The sequence below is a fragment of the Elgaria multicarinata genome, chromosome 13 (genome assembly GCF_023053635.1).
Source record: "Elgaria multicarinata webbii isolate HBS135686 ecotype San Diego chromosome 13, rElgMul1.1.pri, whole genome shotgun sequence".
In the NCBI taxonomy this organism is placed as follows: Eukaryota; Metazoa; Chordata; class Lepidosauria; order Squamata; family Anguidae; genus Elgaria; species Elgaria multicarinata.
Genome location: NC_086183.1, coordinates 28,862,076 through 28,880,092, shown reverse-complemented (window position 1 = coordinate 28,880,092; position 18,017 = coordinate 28,862,076). Strand labels below are relative to the sequence as shown.

The following is an 18,017-nucleotide window of genomic DNA, read 5'->3' as shown; positions in this document are numbered from 1 at the left end:
AGACTTTTTGTCGTTGATGTTTGTTTCAGGGCAGGGTCTGTTTGATTTTTTCACGGCACTTGGTGCTTTGAGGCGCCTCGCGAACGGCAATAAAAGTTGTGAGGGAAAGGCTGGTTCCAACACGTCCCCTCACCACTCAGTTGTCCCGCATCGTCTGACTGACAGCTGAGTGTGTGGGCTGCCCCCCCCCGGACACCCCCCTGCCAATCAAAAGCTCACTGCATTTGAGTTCACATCAGAAGGTTAAAACGTTCTGCCTGTGGTGCGTCTGGCTGTTCACAACCACAGGTCACCTCTTGAAGGGCGATGAACCTTCCTGGAGGAACACGCCCGAGTCTTTGAACAACATTCAATGAGAGCCAGTGTGGTGTAGTGGTTAGAGTGTTGGACTGGGATTCAGGAGCTCTGGGTTCTAGTCCTCACTCGGCCATGGGTGACTTTGGGCCAGCCACAGACTATCAGCCCAGCCTACCTCACAGGGTTGTTGTTGTGAGGATAAAATGGAGAGGGAGGAGGCTTATGGACACCGCTTTGGGCTCCTTGCAGGAAAAAAGGCGGGATATAAATGTAATAATAAATAAATAAAATGATGAAATCTCACAATCCAGAAAGGAGCGTGAACTAGGTAGCAGGTGAGGCTTAGTGTACTGTCTCTCCACATGACTTGCAGAAGCCTGAATTTCTCCTGCTTCTTCAAACAACTCCGCCGGTTCTCCTTCGCTCCCTTTTATGCCCAGAACTTCCTGCATTAATTCATGCTATTTCTCTTATTTCCTTCAAAATCCCCAGCCTTGAGTGTAAAGTCCGTTCCCAAGCATATGTTTCCCACAGCCTCTATTTCCTTCTTCCTGCCTTGTGTTCAGGTTCATCACCGCAGGCAAAATGTTTAAATCCCTTGACATCCAACTTGCATCCGTTGGCAGGGCGCCTGCAGGGCTGGAAAACGCCTGCTTGAAACCCTAGCGATCCTCTACCAGTCAGTGTTGACAATACTAGGCCAGATGGACACATGGTCTAGTATAAAGCCGCTTCCTCTGTTCCCAAGCTTTATATTGCATGTTCCTTGGGGCAAGGGGCCTGTTTTCTTCAACTTTGTAAAACGTGATACCTTAAGCTCACGCGCTATATGGATGCATAAATGGGATGCAAATAGGTGAGGCGGTGAATCCGCTCCGGGATTCCGTCATAACTCTAAAAGAGCTCTCCAAAGTGCAAAGTTCCTTTAGAGTTCTTACGGGTTCTGACGGAAACCTGGAGCGGATTCACTGCCCCACTGACATCGAAGCCACCAGCCTCCACTAGCCAAAATTCTGTCCCCGCTCCTTCTCAAACCGTATGCTTACCACGGCATCCACATCAGCCCCGTGCTCCAGCAAAGTGAGAACCACATCGCGATTGGAAGTTCCAACAGCCACATGGAGGGAGGTAAAACCTGGTCAGAGAAAGAAAGAGAGAGAGAGAGAGAGAATTGGAACACTTAAAGGATGGAAATACAATGGTGAGTTTTACCAGGGAGACTCCCAGCCACCAGGCAAGGGGAAAATAAACTCCGCATCAGCCTTTCCCAACCCAGCTGCCCTCCAGGCGTGACCGATTCCAACTTCCATCAACCCCAGCTAATGGGAGGGTGCCCCAAGTTGGGGGAAAGCTGAATGTGGTTGGATGACATTTCCCATCATCCCCACTCATTGACCATGCCGGCTGGGGTGGGGCATGGGATTTGGAGTTCAACAATATCTAGAGGATATCCTGCTTTAAAGGATACACTCCTGAAGAGGGGAGAAAGACAGGTGTAATTGTGTTGAAGCTCAGATGCAACGCAGGGGACGATGGGCTTCAATAATGAACAGTAATGGAAGCTCCTAAGTTGATTGGACATCTATACAGTAGAGGCTGGTGGCTCCGATATCAGTGGGGCAGTGAATCCACTCCGGGAGTGTGTGTGTGTAAGTATGCGTGTTTGTGTTTTCACCACACCAGCTTTCCTCAACTGGTGCCCTCCAGATGTTTGGGATGATAACTCATTGGTGCTAAAGTTCAAAACATCTGGAGGTGCCAGGTGTTGGGGAGAGTTGCCCCACACCAGCTCGTCTCACCCTCGAAATTCCGGGCCTCCAGATCCAGCGGGCCGGGCCTCCCATCCAGCAACTCCTGCAGGCAATGGAGGCTGGCGTGTTCAGAGGCGAGATGCAGGGCAGTCTGTCCATTGCGGTCCAGCACCATCGGTGATGCTCCGTGAGACATCAGCAACTTCACCAGGGTTGGTTGGGCTGTGATGACGGCCAAGTGTAAGGGGGTCTGAGTGTGAGGGAACAAAACACACTGTTTGCACATCAGAACATCAGAAGAGCCCTGATGCTGGATCAGACCAAGGGTCCATCTAGTCCAGCTGTCTGTTCACACAGTGTCTAGCCAGCCATTGGCCAGGGACCAACAAGCAGGACACGGTGCAACAGCGCCCTCCTACCCATGTTCCCCAGCAACTGGTGCACACAGGCTTACTGGAGGTAGCACACAACCATCAGGGCTAGTAGCCATTGATAGCCTTCACTTCCAGGAATTGATCCACCTCTCTTTTTAAAGCCATCCAAATGGGTGGCCATCACCACATCTGGTGGTAGTAAGTTCCATAGTTTAACTATGCGCTGTGTGTTGTTGAAGGTCATTTCTGGGTAACTGCTCACACAGTGGCCAACCTGCTGTCAACTAAGAACCCACAAGCAGGACATGGTGCAACAGCACCCTCCCACCCATGTTCCCCAGCAACTGGTGCACACAGGCTTACTGCCTCAGATACTGGAGGTAGCACATAGCCATCAGAGCTAGTAGCCAGTGATAGCCTTCTCCTCCAGGAATTTATCCAAGCCCCTTTGAAAGCCATCCAAATGGGTGGCCATCACCACATCTTGTGGTAGTGAGTTCCATAGTGTGTTGTTGTAGGTCATTTCTGGGTAATTGCAAGCAAACAAGCGCAGAGAAAGTTTAACACACACACACACACACACACACATCTGTGGCTAGGAACAACTTCAGAAAAACTCACAAGTGCTAGGAGGGGGGGTGAGGGGGGGTTAAGCTCAGCATCTCTTACGCACCCAGCTAACCAGAGGAAACCCATCTGGTTCCCACAGAAGAAACCGCATCACCAGCACCTGCCTGTGTTGACGTAATCAGGCGCTTCTCAGAAAGGGACGGGGTTGGTAGGGTTTATGAGAAACAGATAAGGAAATGACAACAGGTCAGGCACAGGTTGTGAACATCAAGAACAGAGACGTGGGCAGCACAGTCCCAGTGCAAAGGCAGGACGCACATGCCCCCTGCCCTGGATGACTCAGAAAACACAAAGACTCAATTCTACAGAATTTGCTCCAAGAATCAGTATAATCCGAGGGTGCCTTTTTGCTGCCTCCCAAAAAGGCTAGCAGAAGAAAGAGGCTTCTAGAGAGGAGAGGCCTCCAGACAAGTCTTTTATCCGGCAACCAGCCTGCCCCAAGCATGGATTTATATGGAGGGAGGGGGTAGAGAGGTGTTGTCTTCCGGGCATAACCCTCCTGTATTTTTCCACAGCTTCATCTGACACTTTTCCTTCCAGAAAAAAAAAACCCATTACAGAGGAAAAGATGGAATAGCTGCACTCCACCTTTTGATAGTTCTTTCCTTTGGAGGTCCTCCAAAGCCAGGGCCCAAGCATCTTTTAGATGTCATTCTTCTTCAGCCAGACTTTATGGTAGGAATGGGTGGGTAGGGGACAGGCTCAGACAGGCATTTGGGGAGTATCTTTTTTTTGCCTCTAACTCCTCCAGTTTGGGCAAAATGGTAGCACCTGCCTTGAGTCCTAGGGAGAGGCCAGGCTACTTCGTTTATTGAAAAACTGAACACTGTCTGCCATTGTAGGCTTCTTAAGGTGAGGGTAATAAAATTTTAATAAATAGAAAATGTTGGTGTTAAGGACAAATCGTAGAACAAGATCCACCTAGCTATGCCTAAGCAGAAACACAGAAGAAAGCAAAATTATGGGCAGAGGGGATAAAAGGCAAAGCAAGTTGCCTTCATGATCGGCTCAAAAGCCCAGGTTCAGTTCCTGGCATTTCCAGTTTAAAGGATCTCCTGTAGTAGCCAGGGAACTACATCTATGGCCGCTGGAATGTAAGATGAATTTACTAGCGTGAAACAGACACTTAGGCCATTTCTACACCAGCCCAGTGTAGAGGGAGGCACGGAGAAGGGAGGATCTTGTGAGATCCTGTTCGCGAGATCCTCCCCTTAGTCTACATGCAGGCGCGACATCCCAGGAAGGAGGGTGCCACGTCCGCCATTTTTAAAAATTCCTTTTAAAGGAGCTGAGAGTAAGTGCACTCCAACAAAAAGTGAGCTTCTTCTTCTTCTTTTTTTTTAAAGCACCAACCACGCTCCCCCTCACCCGATTCTTCCAGGCCTGGTTCCCTCTACTGTTCCCTGCTACTTGTGGGGAGGAGGGAAGAAGCCGGGACGGGTGGCCGCACCTCCTGCGGTCTCGCGACGATCCTGAGACCACGGGAAGAATCGGATTTTCCCAGGGATGATTTATCCCTGGGAAAACCCGCACTCATCCCCGCTGCCCCCGGGAGTCCCTGTGCGTTATTTGGACGCACAGGGACTCGGCCATGACCAGCCGCATTTTCGGGCTGGTGTAGAAATGGCCTTAGCCAGCAGACGTGTTCCTGGCTGCCACTGGAAATCTCCATCCTTACACTCTGAGGGGTATGAATGGGTGTGAACAGAGAACTCCCACATTCTGTCCGTTCTGTAACACAGATGACCGCTTTCCTCCCAGATTTATGTACTTGACTGCCATCGTATTGTTCTCCTGTTGGCAGCCAAAGACATTTTTATTCAGGCAGATTTTGGATTTTTAAGCTGCCTTGTGGCAGTCGTAGCCTTTAGCCTGGTAGGTGCTGTTCACTTCTTTCTTTTTCTTAACAGATGTGATGTTAATTTTCAATTATAATGCTACATTGTCTGTATCTTATTGCCAAGCACTAATTTTAGGGGAAGAGCAGGATATAAATCTAGGAGAATAAATCAATTAAAAAAAAAATCAGAAGTGTGACTTTGAAGCAAAATATATGTTTTTAAAAGTCGGATTTTGAGACTTTGCTAGAAAGGCTCACCTTGGAGAGGTGGTGGCAAACATGTGGTCCTCCAGATGTTGGAGGACTGCATTTTTCCATCACCCCTAGCCAGCCAAGCCAGTCGGGGATGATGGGAGTTGGGCCTGACAACATTCGGAAAACCACATGTCTCACTCCCAGCCACTGTCTTGGAGTAAATGGGTACCAAATTCCAGCTTCCTGTCTATTGTGGAAGCACCTCTGCAACTTGGATACCTGCCCATCAGTGCCTGAGTAAGGCCCATGTCTTCTCTTACAGTTACGAGATACTTGGGCCTCATTCATAGGCTGGCAGGAGGATAAGAAAGCGAAAGTGGTTCTGCAACAGCTTGAAAGCTTCACAGACATTGCACCACTCTGTCTGGTTCTCTCTCTCTCTCTTTTTTTCACGTTCTCTTCACCCCCGCTCCCCCGCTCTCTAATACTAACCCTTTAAAGCCCTGAACAGTTTGGGATCAGTGACCTAGGGAGGTCGTGGGCTCTCCCACACTAGAGGCCTTCAAGAGGCAGCTGGACAACCATCTGTTGGGGATGCTTTAGGGTGGATTCCTGCATTGAGCAGGGGGTTGGACTCGATGGCCTTGTAGGCCTCTTCCAACTCTGCTATTCTATGATTCTATGATCAAATTCTTTGAAAGACCACCTATCTCCATTATAGAGACATATGAGAAATTCATTTCAGTTTGTTTTTCATCGCGCTTCTGGACTGAACACGGACTCCGACACAATCTGCTGTCAAAGTCTGTACGATTCCACGCTTGCAATGTGATTTGCAGATCGGGGAATTTTTATTTGTTGTTGTTGCTGCGTCTGACAACACGCATATGTTTGAATCATCCGTACAAACACACTTTAATCAACGGGAGAAAATGCATACTTCTCCAGGATATAAAACGCATAAAAACACACATGGATTTTTCCTGCAGAAAGGACGAACAAACCAAGCTTACAGTCTCGATACGGAATGAGCTTCAAGATGGAAATCAGAGAACTTTGGCAAGATCACATTGTCGCTGATTCACACATCCTTACAGCAGCACCTCATATGAATCTGCCCCGGGGTGAAAAATCACCCACAGAGCGCCTTCTCTGCAGCCCAGCACTAAGACCGCTAGCTTTCAGGGAGAGGTCCTTTTCAGTGGTGGCCCCACATTTCTGCAATCCCTCCCCCGAGAACTCCTGCCTTGGCTCCTGCCTTGTGGCCCTTTTTATTCATTGCACCTGGCTTTTTTTTACTGATGTTATTGTTGCTTCCTCTATTGATGTTTCTCATCTGATGCTGCTTTTATAACATTTGACTATTTTGTTTTAATCGTTTTTAACTGCAAGCTGCTTTTGTTCGGCTCATTGCCCTAATATGTTACACAAACAAACAAGTCACCTCCATTTCCTCCTGTCTCACCCGTCGTTCCTGCTGTTCTGAGTCAGTGCCGCTGACCATGGAGAGCAGTTGCTCTTGAGTAAGGCATTGGGGAAGTGGCCCGGGGCTTGCCACCAACTGGGGCTAGGGAAAGTCCCTTGGGAGGGAGTGACGCGGGCCCAAGAGACTGCCGGGAATCCACCCATCTCTCTTTCCCTCTCTACCACCAGCTGCCAAAAGCCACAGGCTTTGGGAGCGTCTCCCTTCGGCTTGTGGCTCAAGAGTCCCGTCTACGCCAAAAGGCTTCAGTTCGGCTGCTAAGCTGCAATCCCCCCCCACCTCCCTTGCCCTCCGCTTGCAAGTTTGGAAACACCAACCTTCAAGCAAGGTTTTCTCTCATCTCAGGAAGGAACCCAATCCAGCAGGGCTATTCTTACGCCCTTCGAAATGCTTGTAGCAAAACTATCTTCAGTATCCGAGGCAGAAGCCTGGGTACACCAGTTGCTGGGGGACATGGTGCACCATGTCCTGCCTTGTTGGTCGCTGGTCAACAGCTGGTTGGCCACTGTGGGAACGGAGCGCTGGACTAGACGGACCCTCGGTCTGATCCAGCAGGGCTCTGCTTATGTTCTTAACCCTCACGGTCAGCTGCCGTTTTAAACAGGAAAAGCGGCTTTGGAAGGGCTGAGAGGAGGAACAGGAGGCAGGCAAAGGGTTCCCCCCCACCTCCTCTCATTCCCAATCTCATCCTCCCCAAAGAGCATTTCCTGTTTAAAAGGGGGCGTAAATCAGGATTTTTGTTTGTTGTTTATTCGTTCAGTCGCTTCCAACTCTTTGTGACTTCATGGACCAGCCCACGCCAGAGCTTTCTGTCGGCCGTCGCCACCTTTAGCTCCCCCAAGGTCAAGTCTGTCACCTCCAGAATATCCTCCCTCCATCTTGCCCTTGGTCGGCCCCTCTTCCTTTTGCCTTCCACTTTCCCTAGCATCAGCCTCTTCTCCAGGCTGTCCTGTCTTCTCATTATGTGGCCAAAGTACTTCAGTTTTGCCTTTAATACCATTCCCTCGAGTGAGCAGTCTGGCTTTATTTCCTGGAGTATGGACTGGTTTGATCTTCTTGCAGTCCAAGGCACTCTCAGAATTTCCCTCCAACACCACAGTTCAAAAGCGTCTATCTTCCTTCGCTCAGCTTTCCTTATGGTCCAGCTCTCGCAGCCATAGGTTACTACGGGGAATACCATTGCTTTAACTATGCGGACCTTTGTTGTCAGTGTGGTGTCTCTGCACTTAACTATTTTATCAAGATTTGTCATTGCTCTCCTCCCAAGAAGTAAACGTCTTCTGATTTCCTGGCTGCAGTCAGCGTCTGCAGTAATCTTTGCGCCCAGAAATACAAAGTCTGTCACTGCCTCCACGTTTTCTCCCTCTATTTGCCAGTTGCTGCATATGGCTGAAGCGTCCCGTTCCTTCCCAAGATGAGAGAAAACCTTTTTTTGAGTTCCTCTCTCTCTGCTCTGGCAAGTGCTTGCTTCACAATTTGCATTTGTGTTGGTTCTGTGTGTTTTTTAAAAATCAAATTTCTACGGAATTCTGCAACCGCTGTGCATTATGGAAATGAAGCCCATTTGCTTAGATGTGCTTATTTTGCATTATTCCAGTTTTGCTTTCAGTGTTTGTGGGGAGGACCAAGGAGCGAAGCGAAATACCAATGCCTTAACACACTCTCCCTCCCAATGAGGTTGCAGCAGGCATCGCCTGCACACAGTTAAGCTTATCTTCTCAGCCATGAGGGCTGCAAACTTGTTTTTAAAAACCAAAAACCAACAGAATCCATTTTTAGGAAACTGATTACTGTGCTCAATTCCAAAAGCTGAAGGTGGCCTTCCCACTTCCCCACCGCCTCCATGTTTGAAAAGATTTGAAGGATGTGCACAATTTCAGTGATGAGGACAGGCAGAAGGGTTTGGGTGTGTTTCATTGCAATTCTCGAATGTGCAGGCCTTGACGGAACTCCTTCCCCTCGCAATCAGCCGGCGGAAGAACCCCTGTGTGTTCTGCCACTAAACCATCTTCACGTGGAGCAAAGGATTCTGGGAAATGTGCACTGAAAAATGTGCATTCCTTCCAAACCAGGCCTCACCATGACCCCGTGTGAACCGAAAGCCTGCCCTAGAACAGGCGTGGGCAGATGTCAGGCTTGAGGGATCTAATATGCATTTGTAGTAGATCCCTGAAGTCCACCAAGCAGAACCAGATACAAAAAATTAATCGCTGGGGGTTTAGCTGAGCTAGATGCAAACAGAGCCAATCTCCTACCACACCCCACTGGGTTGACTTGCATATGCAAAGCCGGAATCTGAATCTGCACTAGCAGAAATCAGGGAAACCAACATGCTGGCCATCCCCAACCTTGTGCCTTTCAGATGTGTGCTGGACTGCAATGCCCATCATCCCCAATGGCCATGTGGTCTGGGAAGGATGAGAGCTGCAGTCCACCACATCTGGAGGGCACCAGACTGAGGAAAGCAGAAACAGCTTAATTTCGAAATGGGAATTGGGGGGGCGGGGAACCACGTCTTGGTGGTGTTGCGATCATTCAATAATCTCCTGCTAATCACCCAGCAGTTTACTGGTAGATATTCCATCTATCTTCCGCCTTTGGAGCACACCCATTGCTCCTCCCTGGTTGCAGATTGCAGGGAAAAGGTTGGTAGCATTGCACAAGTCGTCTTCCAGGGAAGCTCATCCACCCTTCCCAATGATTCAGGGAACCCGGACTAACTTCCAGGGAAATTCAGGATTTCCTGGAACGGAGTCTGAAAGCCACTCGGCCTATAAAGGGATTGTCGTCAATCTACGTGCTGTTTGAACCAACTGCTACTAGTACTACTGAGTGTGTGTGTGTGTGTGTGTGTGTGTTTCTTTAAAAAAAAAAAAATTCTTTTCTCTCCTTCTCTCATTCTCTCCTGGAGTCATGCCGGGACATAAAAACCTGTCGTGCAACCCTTGCAATTAAAAAATGGGAAGTGAGCCGCTTCTCCAGGGCCTGTACTCCTTCAGAGTCCACTTTCCCCTCCAACGGGCACAGCAGGAAGGCCTACCGGCTTTGCATGCGGCAGGTGCCAGGTTCCATCTCAGCACCTCCAGGTAGGGCTGGGAAAAAACCCCGGACCCTTTGCTGAAACCCCCGGAGAGCTGCTGCCAGTCAGTGCAGACGACACCGAGGCAGCTGGACCTGGCGCGGGAAAAAGCAGCTCCCCATGGCTTGAGAGAGGGGTTCACTGCCCCCCAAGCTGTGAACATCTAGGCGGAGGAAGCTCCCAAGGAGGGCTGAGCCAAGTTGTTTTGCTGCCTGAGGCAGAGCAGTTGCCCCTCCCGTCCCGCGACAAGGAACACTGTACCCTAAGCCGCTCAACTTTCTTTGGCACTTGAGGCAGGAAATCCCATGGGTGTTTCCCCCTCCAGCAATAAAAACAGACTACTCATACATTAAATATAATGATTTACCACCCGTTCACAACACCTAAAATTAGTGGCCTCACTCTCCCTTCCTCCGACTCCACTCAGCCACCATAGCTAAAAAGAGCATCCATATCCAGAGGCAGTATACCTCTGAATTTCAGGGGACAAACAACAGGCAGTATCACCATCACACCTTGCCCGTGAGATTCCTGGAACCCCCAGTTCGGTGCTTCAGGGGGATCCTGAAGGACCCCATCAGACGGGGAACGAAGATCCCTTCTGCCACCGTGTAACGATTTTCGACAGCCCGACCTGCAGTCCCCGAGCACCCACCCCCTGCCATGGCCCTCCCTGTCACTCATGCTTACCTGCCGCAGGTTGTTGAAGATGTCCAGGTCTCGCTGTCCCTGATGGAAGAGAAGAATCAAACGCTGGGCAACCGGCACGTTGCCCTGGACCACAGCTATGTGGAGGGGCCTAGAACGGGGCAGAGAAACGGGGCCGTCAACAAGCCGAAGAGCGACTCTGCAAGATTGGTGCTGCACCTCCTCCAGCTCTCGCAAACACCTCCCAAACTGCAGCCGCTCGTCCTCAGTCAATCCAGAAGGAATCCCATGAGTACATTTTCATCCATTGTAACGCCTTGCAACCCTGCAGGAGGCCCACACATTTCTGCTTGGCTTAATGGCCAGCCACTAGATTTGTGGCTCTCTCTGTCTACTGCCACCCCTTCCCCTGAGCCTTGTGGAACATTCAGAGGACGGGGAGGGGGGCAGGGAAGAGACGGGGTGTTCCCCTCTGTGCCTTTGTTATGCGCCCTGCTGCCTTCTGCAAAAATCCAACGCAGAGGCAGAAACCGTTTCTCCTAAGTTCACGCAGGAGAGCAAAAGAAAGGAATTCTTTGTGTTGGTCATACAGGACATGGGAGGGTTTGCAGAAGAAGGGGTGGCCGCTGGTGGCATCGTGGCAAGGAGACCAGTGGAATCCCTGCCTTGTTCCCTTCTCCTTTTATTATTTTTGACTCATTGATTGTAAAGTTGTTATAGTGGTTTTAAACATATGTGCATTTTGCATGTTTTTGTGGTTTTTAATTTTTGTATATTGTTTTTAAGTGTTTTTATCTTACGCAAACTGCCCAGAGAGCTCCGGCTATGGGGCGGTATACAAATGCAATAAATAATAATATAATAATAGATAATTATCCTTTCCTTCCAGCCTTACTCATCAAATTTTAGACCGCAAATGCCTTGGCTCAGGGATTTTATCTTTGGCGCGCTGATGTCACCCTGCAATGTGTCGTGGACATGGACCACATGCCAAACTGATGACAGTTTCAGGATCTGGTCAGGAAGCAAAAGAGACAACAAGCTTCCTGAAGCTAAGCAGGTGTGGGTCAGATCAGTGCCGGGATGGGTGACTGCCTAAGGAACCTGGGATGCTCTCCTGGCCCCCAGGTTCCATTATGGAAGAAAAGCACGATATACTGGTCACGTGGGAGTAATCCTTAAAACCAGGTGCCAAGGTGGACCATGCAAGTGGGAAGCAGCCGAGTCTCGTCACACGTTAAAGGGTGCGTGTGTGCAGCCTAGGCTCTGGCCATATTGGCCCCAAAAAGAGACTCTATGGGTGCACCGACCTAGGGGTGTGTAATGCTCTTCCACGTGATAGGTGGATAATCCTGATTACTGCAGGATCCCCACTCACGCTGAATTGCTCACACGACCTCACAGTACCTCTAGTGCACCAAAGCATTCATCCACATCCTCCTAATGATTATCTTCCATATAACGGAAGCCAGCATGGTGCAGTGGTTGGAGTATTGGCCCGGGCATCAGGAGATCTGGGTTCTAGTCCCCACTCGGCCATGAAGCTCACTGGGGAACTCTGAGCCAGTCACTGGCTCTCAGCCTAGCCTATGAGAAAAAGAAGCTACTAGCTCTGGTGCTATGAAATGTCATTATTATTATTATTATTATTATTATTATTATTATTATTATTATATTTATTTGTATCCCGCCTTTTGCCCAATGCTGGGCCTCAAGGCGGCCTTACAAAGTTTAAAACATACATTGGGGGTGGGGGGAACAAAACCATAAACGCTTAAAATACACAACAAAATTATAAGACATTTACATAGATGGAGGGCCAGATTATTCTCCAAAGGCCTGCTGGAACAAAAAAGTTTTTGCCTGCTTCCGAAAGCCCATCAAGGAGGGAGCCAGCCTAGCTTCCCCGGGAAGAGAGTTCCAGAGCACCGGAGCAGCCACCGAGAAGGCCCTCTCCCATGTTCCCACCAAGCGCACCTGTGAAGATGGTGGGACTGAAAGAAGGGCTTCTCCAGAAGATCTTAAAGCACGGGCAGGCTCTTAAGGGAGAATACGTTCTTTCAGATAACCTGGACCCGAGCCACTTTCAACCTAACTTGTACAACACTCAATGTTTGGATCTGGAGATCCTTCGTCAGGAGCTGTCCAACGAAATGAATTATTTATCTTTCCTGATTGTAAAAAACCACCATTGCGTGTATATATATATAATGGTGTTTTTTTACAATCAGGAAAGGTAAATAACCCCTGTTATGAAAGTCTTAACACAGAACAGTTTTGACTGCTGACAGAGACAGAATGAACACAACTGCGGTCTTGTAAAAAATATCTATAAGGCTTCAAATTTATAATTACTTCAAAAAATAATTCATTTCTTTGTACAGCTCCTGACGAAGGATCGCCAGATCCGAAACGTTGAGCGTTTGTACAAGTTTGGTTGAAAGTTTTTTTAATTTTTTAAAATATATTTCGGATAAGAAAAATAAAGAAACCTCTTTTGACATTTTATAGCACCAGAGCTAGTCGCCTCTTTCTCTCATAGCCTTTTTGTGGTGCTTTCCCCCTCTTTTTCCACAACTGTCAGCCTAGCCTACCTTTCAGGGTTGTCGTGAGGATAAAATGGGGAGGAGGAGGACCGTGTAAGCAGGCTTGGGTTTCTTGCAAGACTAGAAATGTGATAATAATAACAATTCAGAAGTCCAGGAGGGGGTGGAGGGGTGACCCCCTGTCTGCAGCCTGTTTCACTCTTTCCCCCTCCTCGCCATGCCTATCTGCCCCACCCCAAGTCAAACAATACCGTATCCAACTCCATATGATTTCGCAGAAATGTTCTGCCTCCCCGTTTACCATAAAACGAAACCGCCTTATCGTCTCAGGGCTGAACCCGCAGCCGAGGGAAGGGCTCCCGGGGCCCAGCCTTCCCGTAAGAACAGCCGGCTCTGCCGTGACCTTCACTTCCTGTCTCACCGCAGTTGCCCCCAGCCCTGCGACTTCCTTAGAGCGGCACAAAAGCTGGCTCCCCAAAGAGAAACTTTGGCAAGGAAACTTCGGCGTCCTCAGAGCTCCCTCGAACAGTTCTGGCAGGAGGCTGCGGACTTCTCTCTGGGCAGTGCCCTGAAAAGGGCCCCATTTGGGACTTCAGGGGGATATGGAAAGACTCGGAGGGGGGTGGGGGAGGAAGAGGGCAGGGAGCCTGTGCTCTCTCTCTCCCCCCCCTCAACCCCCCTCCAGGGCCAGGCAACGGTTCACAGCTTCCCTTTGCCCCATTCCAGTAAAGGGGCAGAACCGCCAAGAGTGACGTGGGGTGAGGAAAGCATCAGCAGGCGGGGAGGAGTGGACGGGGAGTGTGTGTATGTGGGGGGGGGGAGGGGGGAGGGCTCAGTTGCACTGCGGCGAGGGGATTCCCCTCACAGCCCAAGTTGGCTCCGATGAAAGAGCAGCAGGAACTGCTCTCAGAGTGACAACAGAAGAAGAAGAAGAAACGCGTTCTGCTCCAAATGGCCCCGGGGCGGAAGCAAGGAGAGAAAACAACACACCGAAGGACGTCAGAGCGAGAGCTGGCGGTGTGGAGATTCGAGGCTGGTCCACGCTTTTCCATCCCACCCCCACCCCCTCAGGGAGGTCACATCCAGGACGTGGAAGCGGTGGGAATCCCCTGTTTGTCTCTGGTAGACTGCTCTTGAATGGGGAGGTTCTACTTAGCCCCAGGGCCAACAGCCATGGATAGACCACTTGTCTGGGAACGTGCCGGGTCCCTTTTAAAGGGCTTTAAAATCAAAGGGACTTTGGTGAGCCAGGAACTCATTTATGTCCCATGGATTTCAATGGGTCATCTTCTCCAAAGATCACCAACGCCCCGTGTATTTTAAGAGCGTTTGTTGCCATTCTTTCCCTCTTTTCAGCCACGTTGTCAGTGCTGGGCAGAAACAGTCCTGCTTCCTCCCTCCCCAAACTTTTTCAAATGAAAGGGCTTTTGAGTTCGTGGCACGTGCAGCGGGTGCATGGGCCCATTTTACAGATTACAGCAACGCTCCCACTGAGGCTGTGGTGTTTCCAGGGAAGAAGCAATGGGCTGGAGAAGGCTCAGCCCTTCTCCTGCATGCCATGTCCTAACTGCCAGGCTCTGAGACCAGGGGGAAGACCCCCCGGCTAGACCCCCGCCCCCACCCACCCCAGCCCTTTGCTCCCAGCAACTGCTCTCTCTTTGCCAGGAACTGATTATTATTCCAGCTTTTGTCTCCAGAACAGCCTAGAGATACAGGTACTACTGAAGAACGATTACACCAGGGCTGTTACAAGGGGGGTGGGGTGGGAGGGGCAATTGCCCCTCTTCCCCCAGCCCACCCCAGCCTCCCCAAATGCTGCCACTCCACCCTGTTCAGCTTCACCCCATTGTGCTGAGTAAATACCTGGCCATCTTAGCCAGAGGTGCATGTGACTCCGTTCCCATTGCAGGACTTAGCCCTAGAATTTGCCCTCTGTGCCAGGAAACTCTCATCTTTGGGGAAGGAGAAGTTTAAAAAGGGCCACTGAGCATGTGCAGATTGCCTCTTGACCATAAGAATTCTCTCTCTCTCTCTCATACATACAGACCTCCTCTCATAATTGCCCTTCTAAAACAAAGCCCTCCCTCCCCCTTCCCCAAACCCACTTTTCCAGGGGTGCTGCCTCCCCCCTCCATCACACTGCCCAAAGAAGCCCCCCGCCTTACGTGTCTCCATCTTCATCTTGTCTGGTTGCCGTGGCAATGTCCAAGGCCCACTGGGCCTCGACCGGGCAATGCAGGGAGTAACAAGTGGGGACCCCCACCAACGAGTGCGGGGTCACGGGGTGCAAAAGAGGAGACAGCTCAGGGCTCAGGAAGGGGGCAGCCAGGCCTGAGACAGAAAGGGGAGAGAAAAAGAGAGAGGAAGCTTGAACAGTTTGCAGTGAGAAGCAAAGCCAAGTCCAGGGCAGGATCTACACTACTGCTTTAAAATGGTTTATAACAGTAGTGACAACTGTTGGGTCTCAGGACACACTCCACAGACAGTTTTTAAACCGTTTTCAAAGTGTCCTATCCTGCTTGTCTTTATCAAGCTATGACAGACTGCCACAATCTGGCTACAATTCCCATCACCCACAGCCTGCTGAGGATACTGGGTGTGGTAGCCCAACACACCCAGAAGGCACTGTCTTGGAGAAGGCTGACCTAGGAGCTCAGTAAGCCAATGATAAGTCAGAGGAGAAAGACTATCTGTGGGATGTATTTGCATGTGTGTTTTACACCTCATGATAATCAGAATTACAGGCACTCCTGTTGATGTGGTGTGATATATAAAACCTCCCTAAAGGGCACTCACACTAAAATAAAAAGCTGAAATGCATTCACACTGGTTAAGGAGGCCAGAAAACTATGTTTGTATAAAAGTACTTCGCTCAAGGATACCTGCCCTGCGCAGTGTGGCTCCAAAATTCATTTCTGCTCCAACTCAGGCTGGAGTTAAGCCCTGTTTTCCACTTGGTTCAGCCTTGGCTTATTTACTATTGGGGTTAAAATAAGTAAAAGACCTGTCCAAGATGGCACCAGTGCTAGGAGTCTCCTGCAGACCTGGAGTCACCTTACAGGTGCTGCTCCTGATGCCACGATGCCGGGAGAGTTTGGGTCCGAGGGGCAGCATTAGTTCTGACCAACCTCGTCGCTCTCCAATGGCGCCCCAAATCCCTCCGTTTGAGGCAAGGGCTTCAGTCTACCACATTACCGGGTTGGAGTCAAGCCTGACAAAGAGTTCGGTGCACTTGCATCATCTTTGCGTTGCTGGTTGGTTCGGTAACAAATAATAATAATAATAATAATAATAATAATGCATTTACGTAGCACATTGTGTGTGTGTGAGTACTGAAAAATGTTCTGCATACATTATCTCAGAACTTGCAACCATCTGGTAAAATAGCATCTAGTAACACATTGCAGGTGGGGGCCTGGGATGAGGAAACAGCAACTTGGCTATGAAGACTTTAAGAGTTTGGGGGCTGAAATGACACAACCATCAACCTTTCCATCTGCCAGTTTCACAGGTATCCACCCTATGGGCCTTGCAGAGGTATCTCACGGCCAGCATCATTTCCTCCTTGCTGAAGGGCTCCTTCTTCTTGACCCCCTGCAGCTGGCCAAGGGGTCTTTTTTTATCTTCTGGGAGCCCAAGGTCTCCTCCTAAGATCCCCCCCCCGGGGGTGGGTGGGTTGTAAACAGCCTCCCTCGATCAAAAATGGGGTGCTTGAAAATCAGCTTCCTCCAACCTCCCCCGCACTCCAGGTGAGTCAGATCGCAACTCTCATCGTCCAGCGTGGATGATGGGAGTTGCAGTCCAACACATCTGGGGTTGAGCGGATTGAGGACAGCTGGTGTAGAAAATGACATTCTGTAAAGGTGAAGGTGGTTGCTGGGAAGGAATTTGGCAGGGAAATGCTATGGGGTTCTTCCCCATGGAGGGGGGGAATGAAAATTAGGGAAGGGGGAGGATAAGAAAGGCCCCCCTGCTGGGTAAGTGGGTGCTGGCATCCTTACCTGGATAATACGCAGCTGGCAAACTGGAATAGCTAACCGGGATATAATGGGAGCAGTAGCCATTGGAGTGGGAAGCCCACAGTCCGGTCTCCCCTTGGCCGTTCTCCGTCTTGGGGACCTTGCCAGCCAGCGCCCCCTGTGCGCCCCCACCTGCCCCCTCTGGAGCGCAGTAGCGGCGTTTCCGCAGGGGCAAGGAGGTCTCCGCCTTCTTCTCCCCCTCCAGCCCCTCCTGGGGGGAAGCTGCACTCCGCATTCCCGGCGGGACGGCACCCGGGCAGACGGAACTCGGTGCTTCCTCCGGCTTGTGCCTGGGTGCCAGTGGGGCCTCGCTCTGAGGCGACTGCCTTCCAAAGCCAGCCGCCGCCGCCTCTCCATCAGACGTGACCCATCTGCCTGGGCCACCGCCCTTCCGCCAGGTCCTCAAGTCCACAGGTAGCTCCCCTGCCATGTTGCCGGGTCCTTCTCGCCACCCAAACGGACGGGCCGCCAGGCCGAGCTTTCTCCCGGCTCCTGCAGCCCCAGCTCTGTGCGGGGTGGCCCACCTAGTCAGCTCCCCTTGGTGCTGAGAGGGCAGGGCAGGGCCCCCGTCACCTTCGGTTCCTCATCTTGATCAACGAAAGCCTCCCCCCCCCCTTCTGGCTCTGAACAAGCCCACCAAAGAACTCCTCCTCTTTCAACGCGGTCTCCAAGTTTCTCGGCGTGGGAGAAGCCGGGCACCGGTGTCACGGGCTGTCCGAGCACCCCAGGGCCGGTTTCGATTTCTCTCCCGGTTACCAGCATCGACGCGCCATGTGATCACACCTGAGTCCTTCCCGCACAGGGTGCGGAGAGCCGCGGCGGGGGCGTCATCTTCGTCCTTTCCGAGAGCGGCAGAGAGTGGCTGTGCGTGCGGGGCCGTCGCCGCAAGCAGCTCCCAGTCTCCCCGGTGCCTGGAATGGCTTCTTGGGAAGGGAGGCACCAGACCAATTCCACCCGATCGCCTCGCTCCAGGGTTTGCCAAGTCTTTCCTTTCTTTCTCCTCTGCAAAACGCGTCGGTCTCAGCGACCTCAGTGCCCCGTGGGCGCCCACGAGTGAATCCCGAGTGGTGGCGGCGGCGGTGACACCCGCCTCACGCACCCTCCGCGGTAGAGGAGGAAAGAAGCCGGGACTTCCCCTGCGCTCAGCTGAAGCGC

The 18,017-nt window shown here is 50.9% G+C and overlaps 1 protein-coding gene across 1 annotated transcript in view; it reads right to left on the bottom strand.

Moving 5' to 3' along the window:
* Nucleotides 1-17,715, bottom strand: part of BCL3 (BCL3 transcription coactivator) — a 31,114-nt gene extending 13,399 nt beyond the window's left edge. Inside the window, exons 1-6 of the mRNA XM_063140258.1 lie at nucleotides 17,230-17,715; nucleotides 16,845-17,073; nucleotides 15,009-15,174; nucleotides 10,340-10,448; nucleotides 2,097-2,298; nucleotides 1,344-1,432 (exon numbers count right to left, since the gene is read on the bottom strand). Coding sequence (XP_062996328.1) covers nucleotides 1,344-1,432; nucleotides 2,097-2,298; nucleotides 10,340-10,448; nucleotides 15,009-15,174; nucleotides 16,845-17,073; nucleotides 17,230-17,292 — 858 coding nt within the window. The 5' untranslated portion in view covers nucleotides 17,293-17,715. The remainder of the gene's footprint in view (nucleotides 1-1,343; nucleotides 1,433-2,096; nucleotides 2,299-10,339; nucleotides 10,449-15,008; nucleotides 15,175-16,844; nucleotides 17,074-17,229) is intronic.
* Nucleotides 17,716-18,017: the final 302 nt, after the last annotated feature.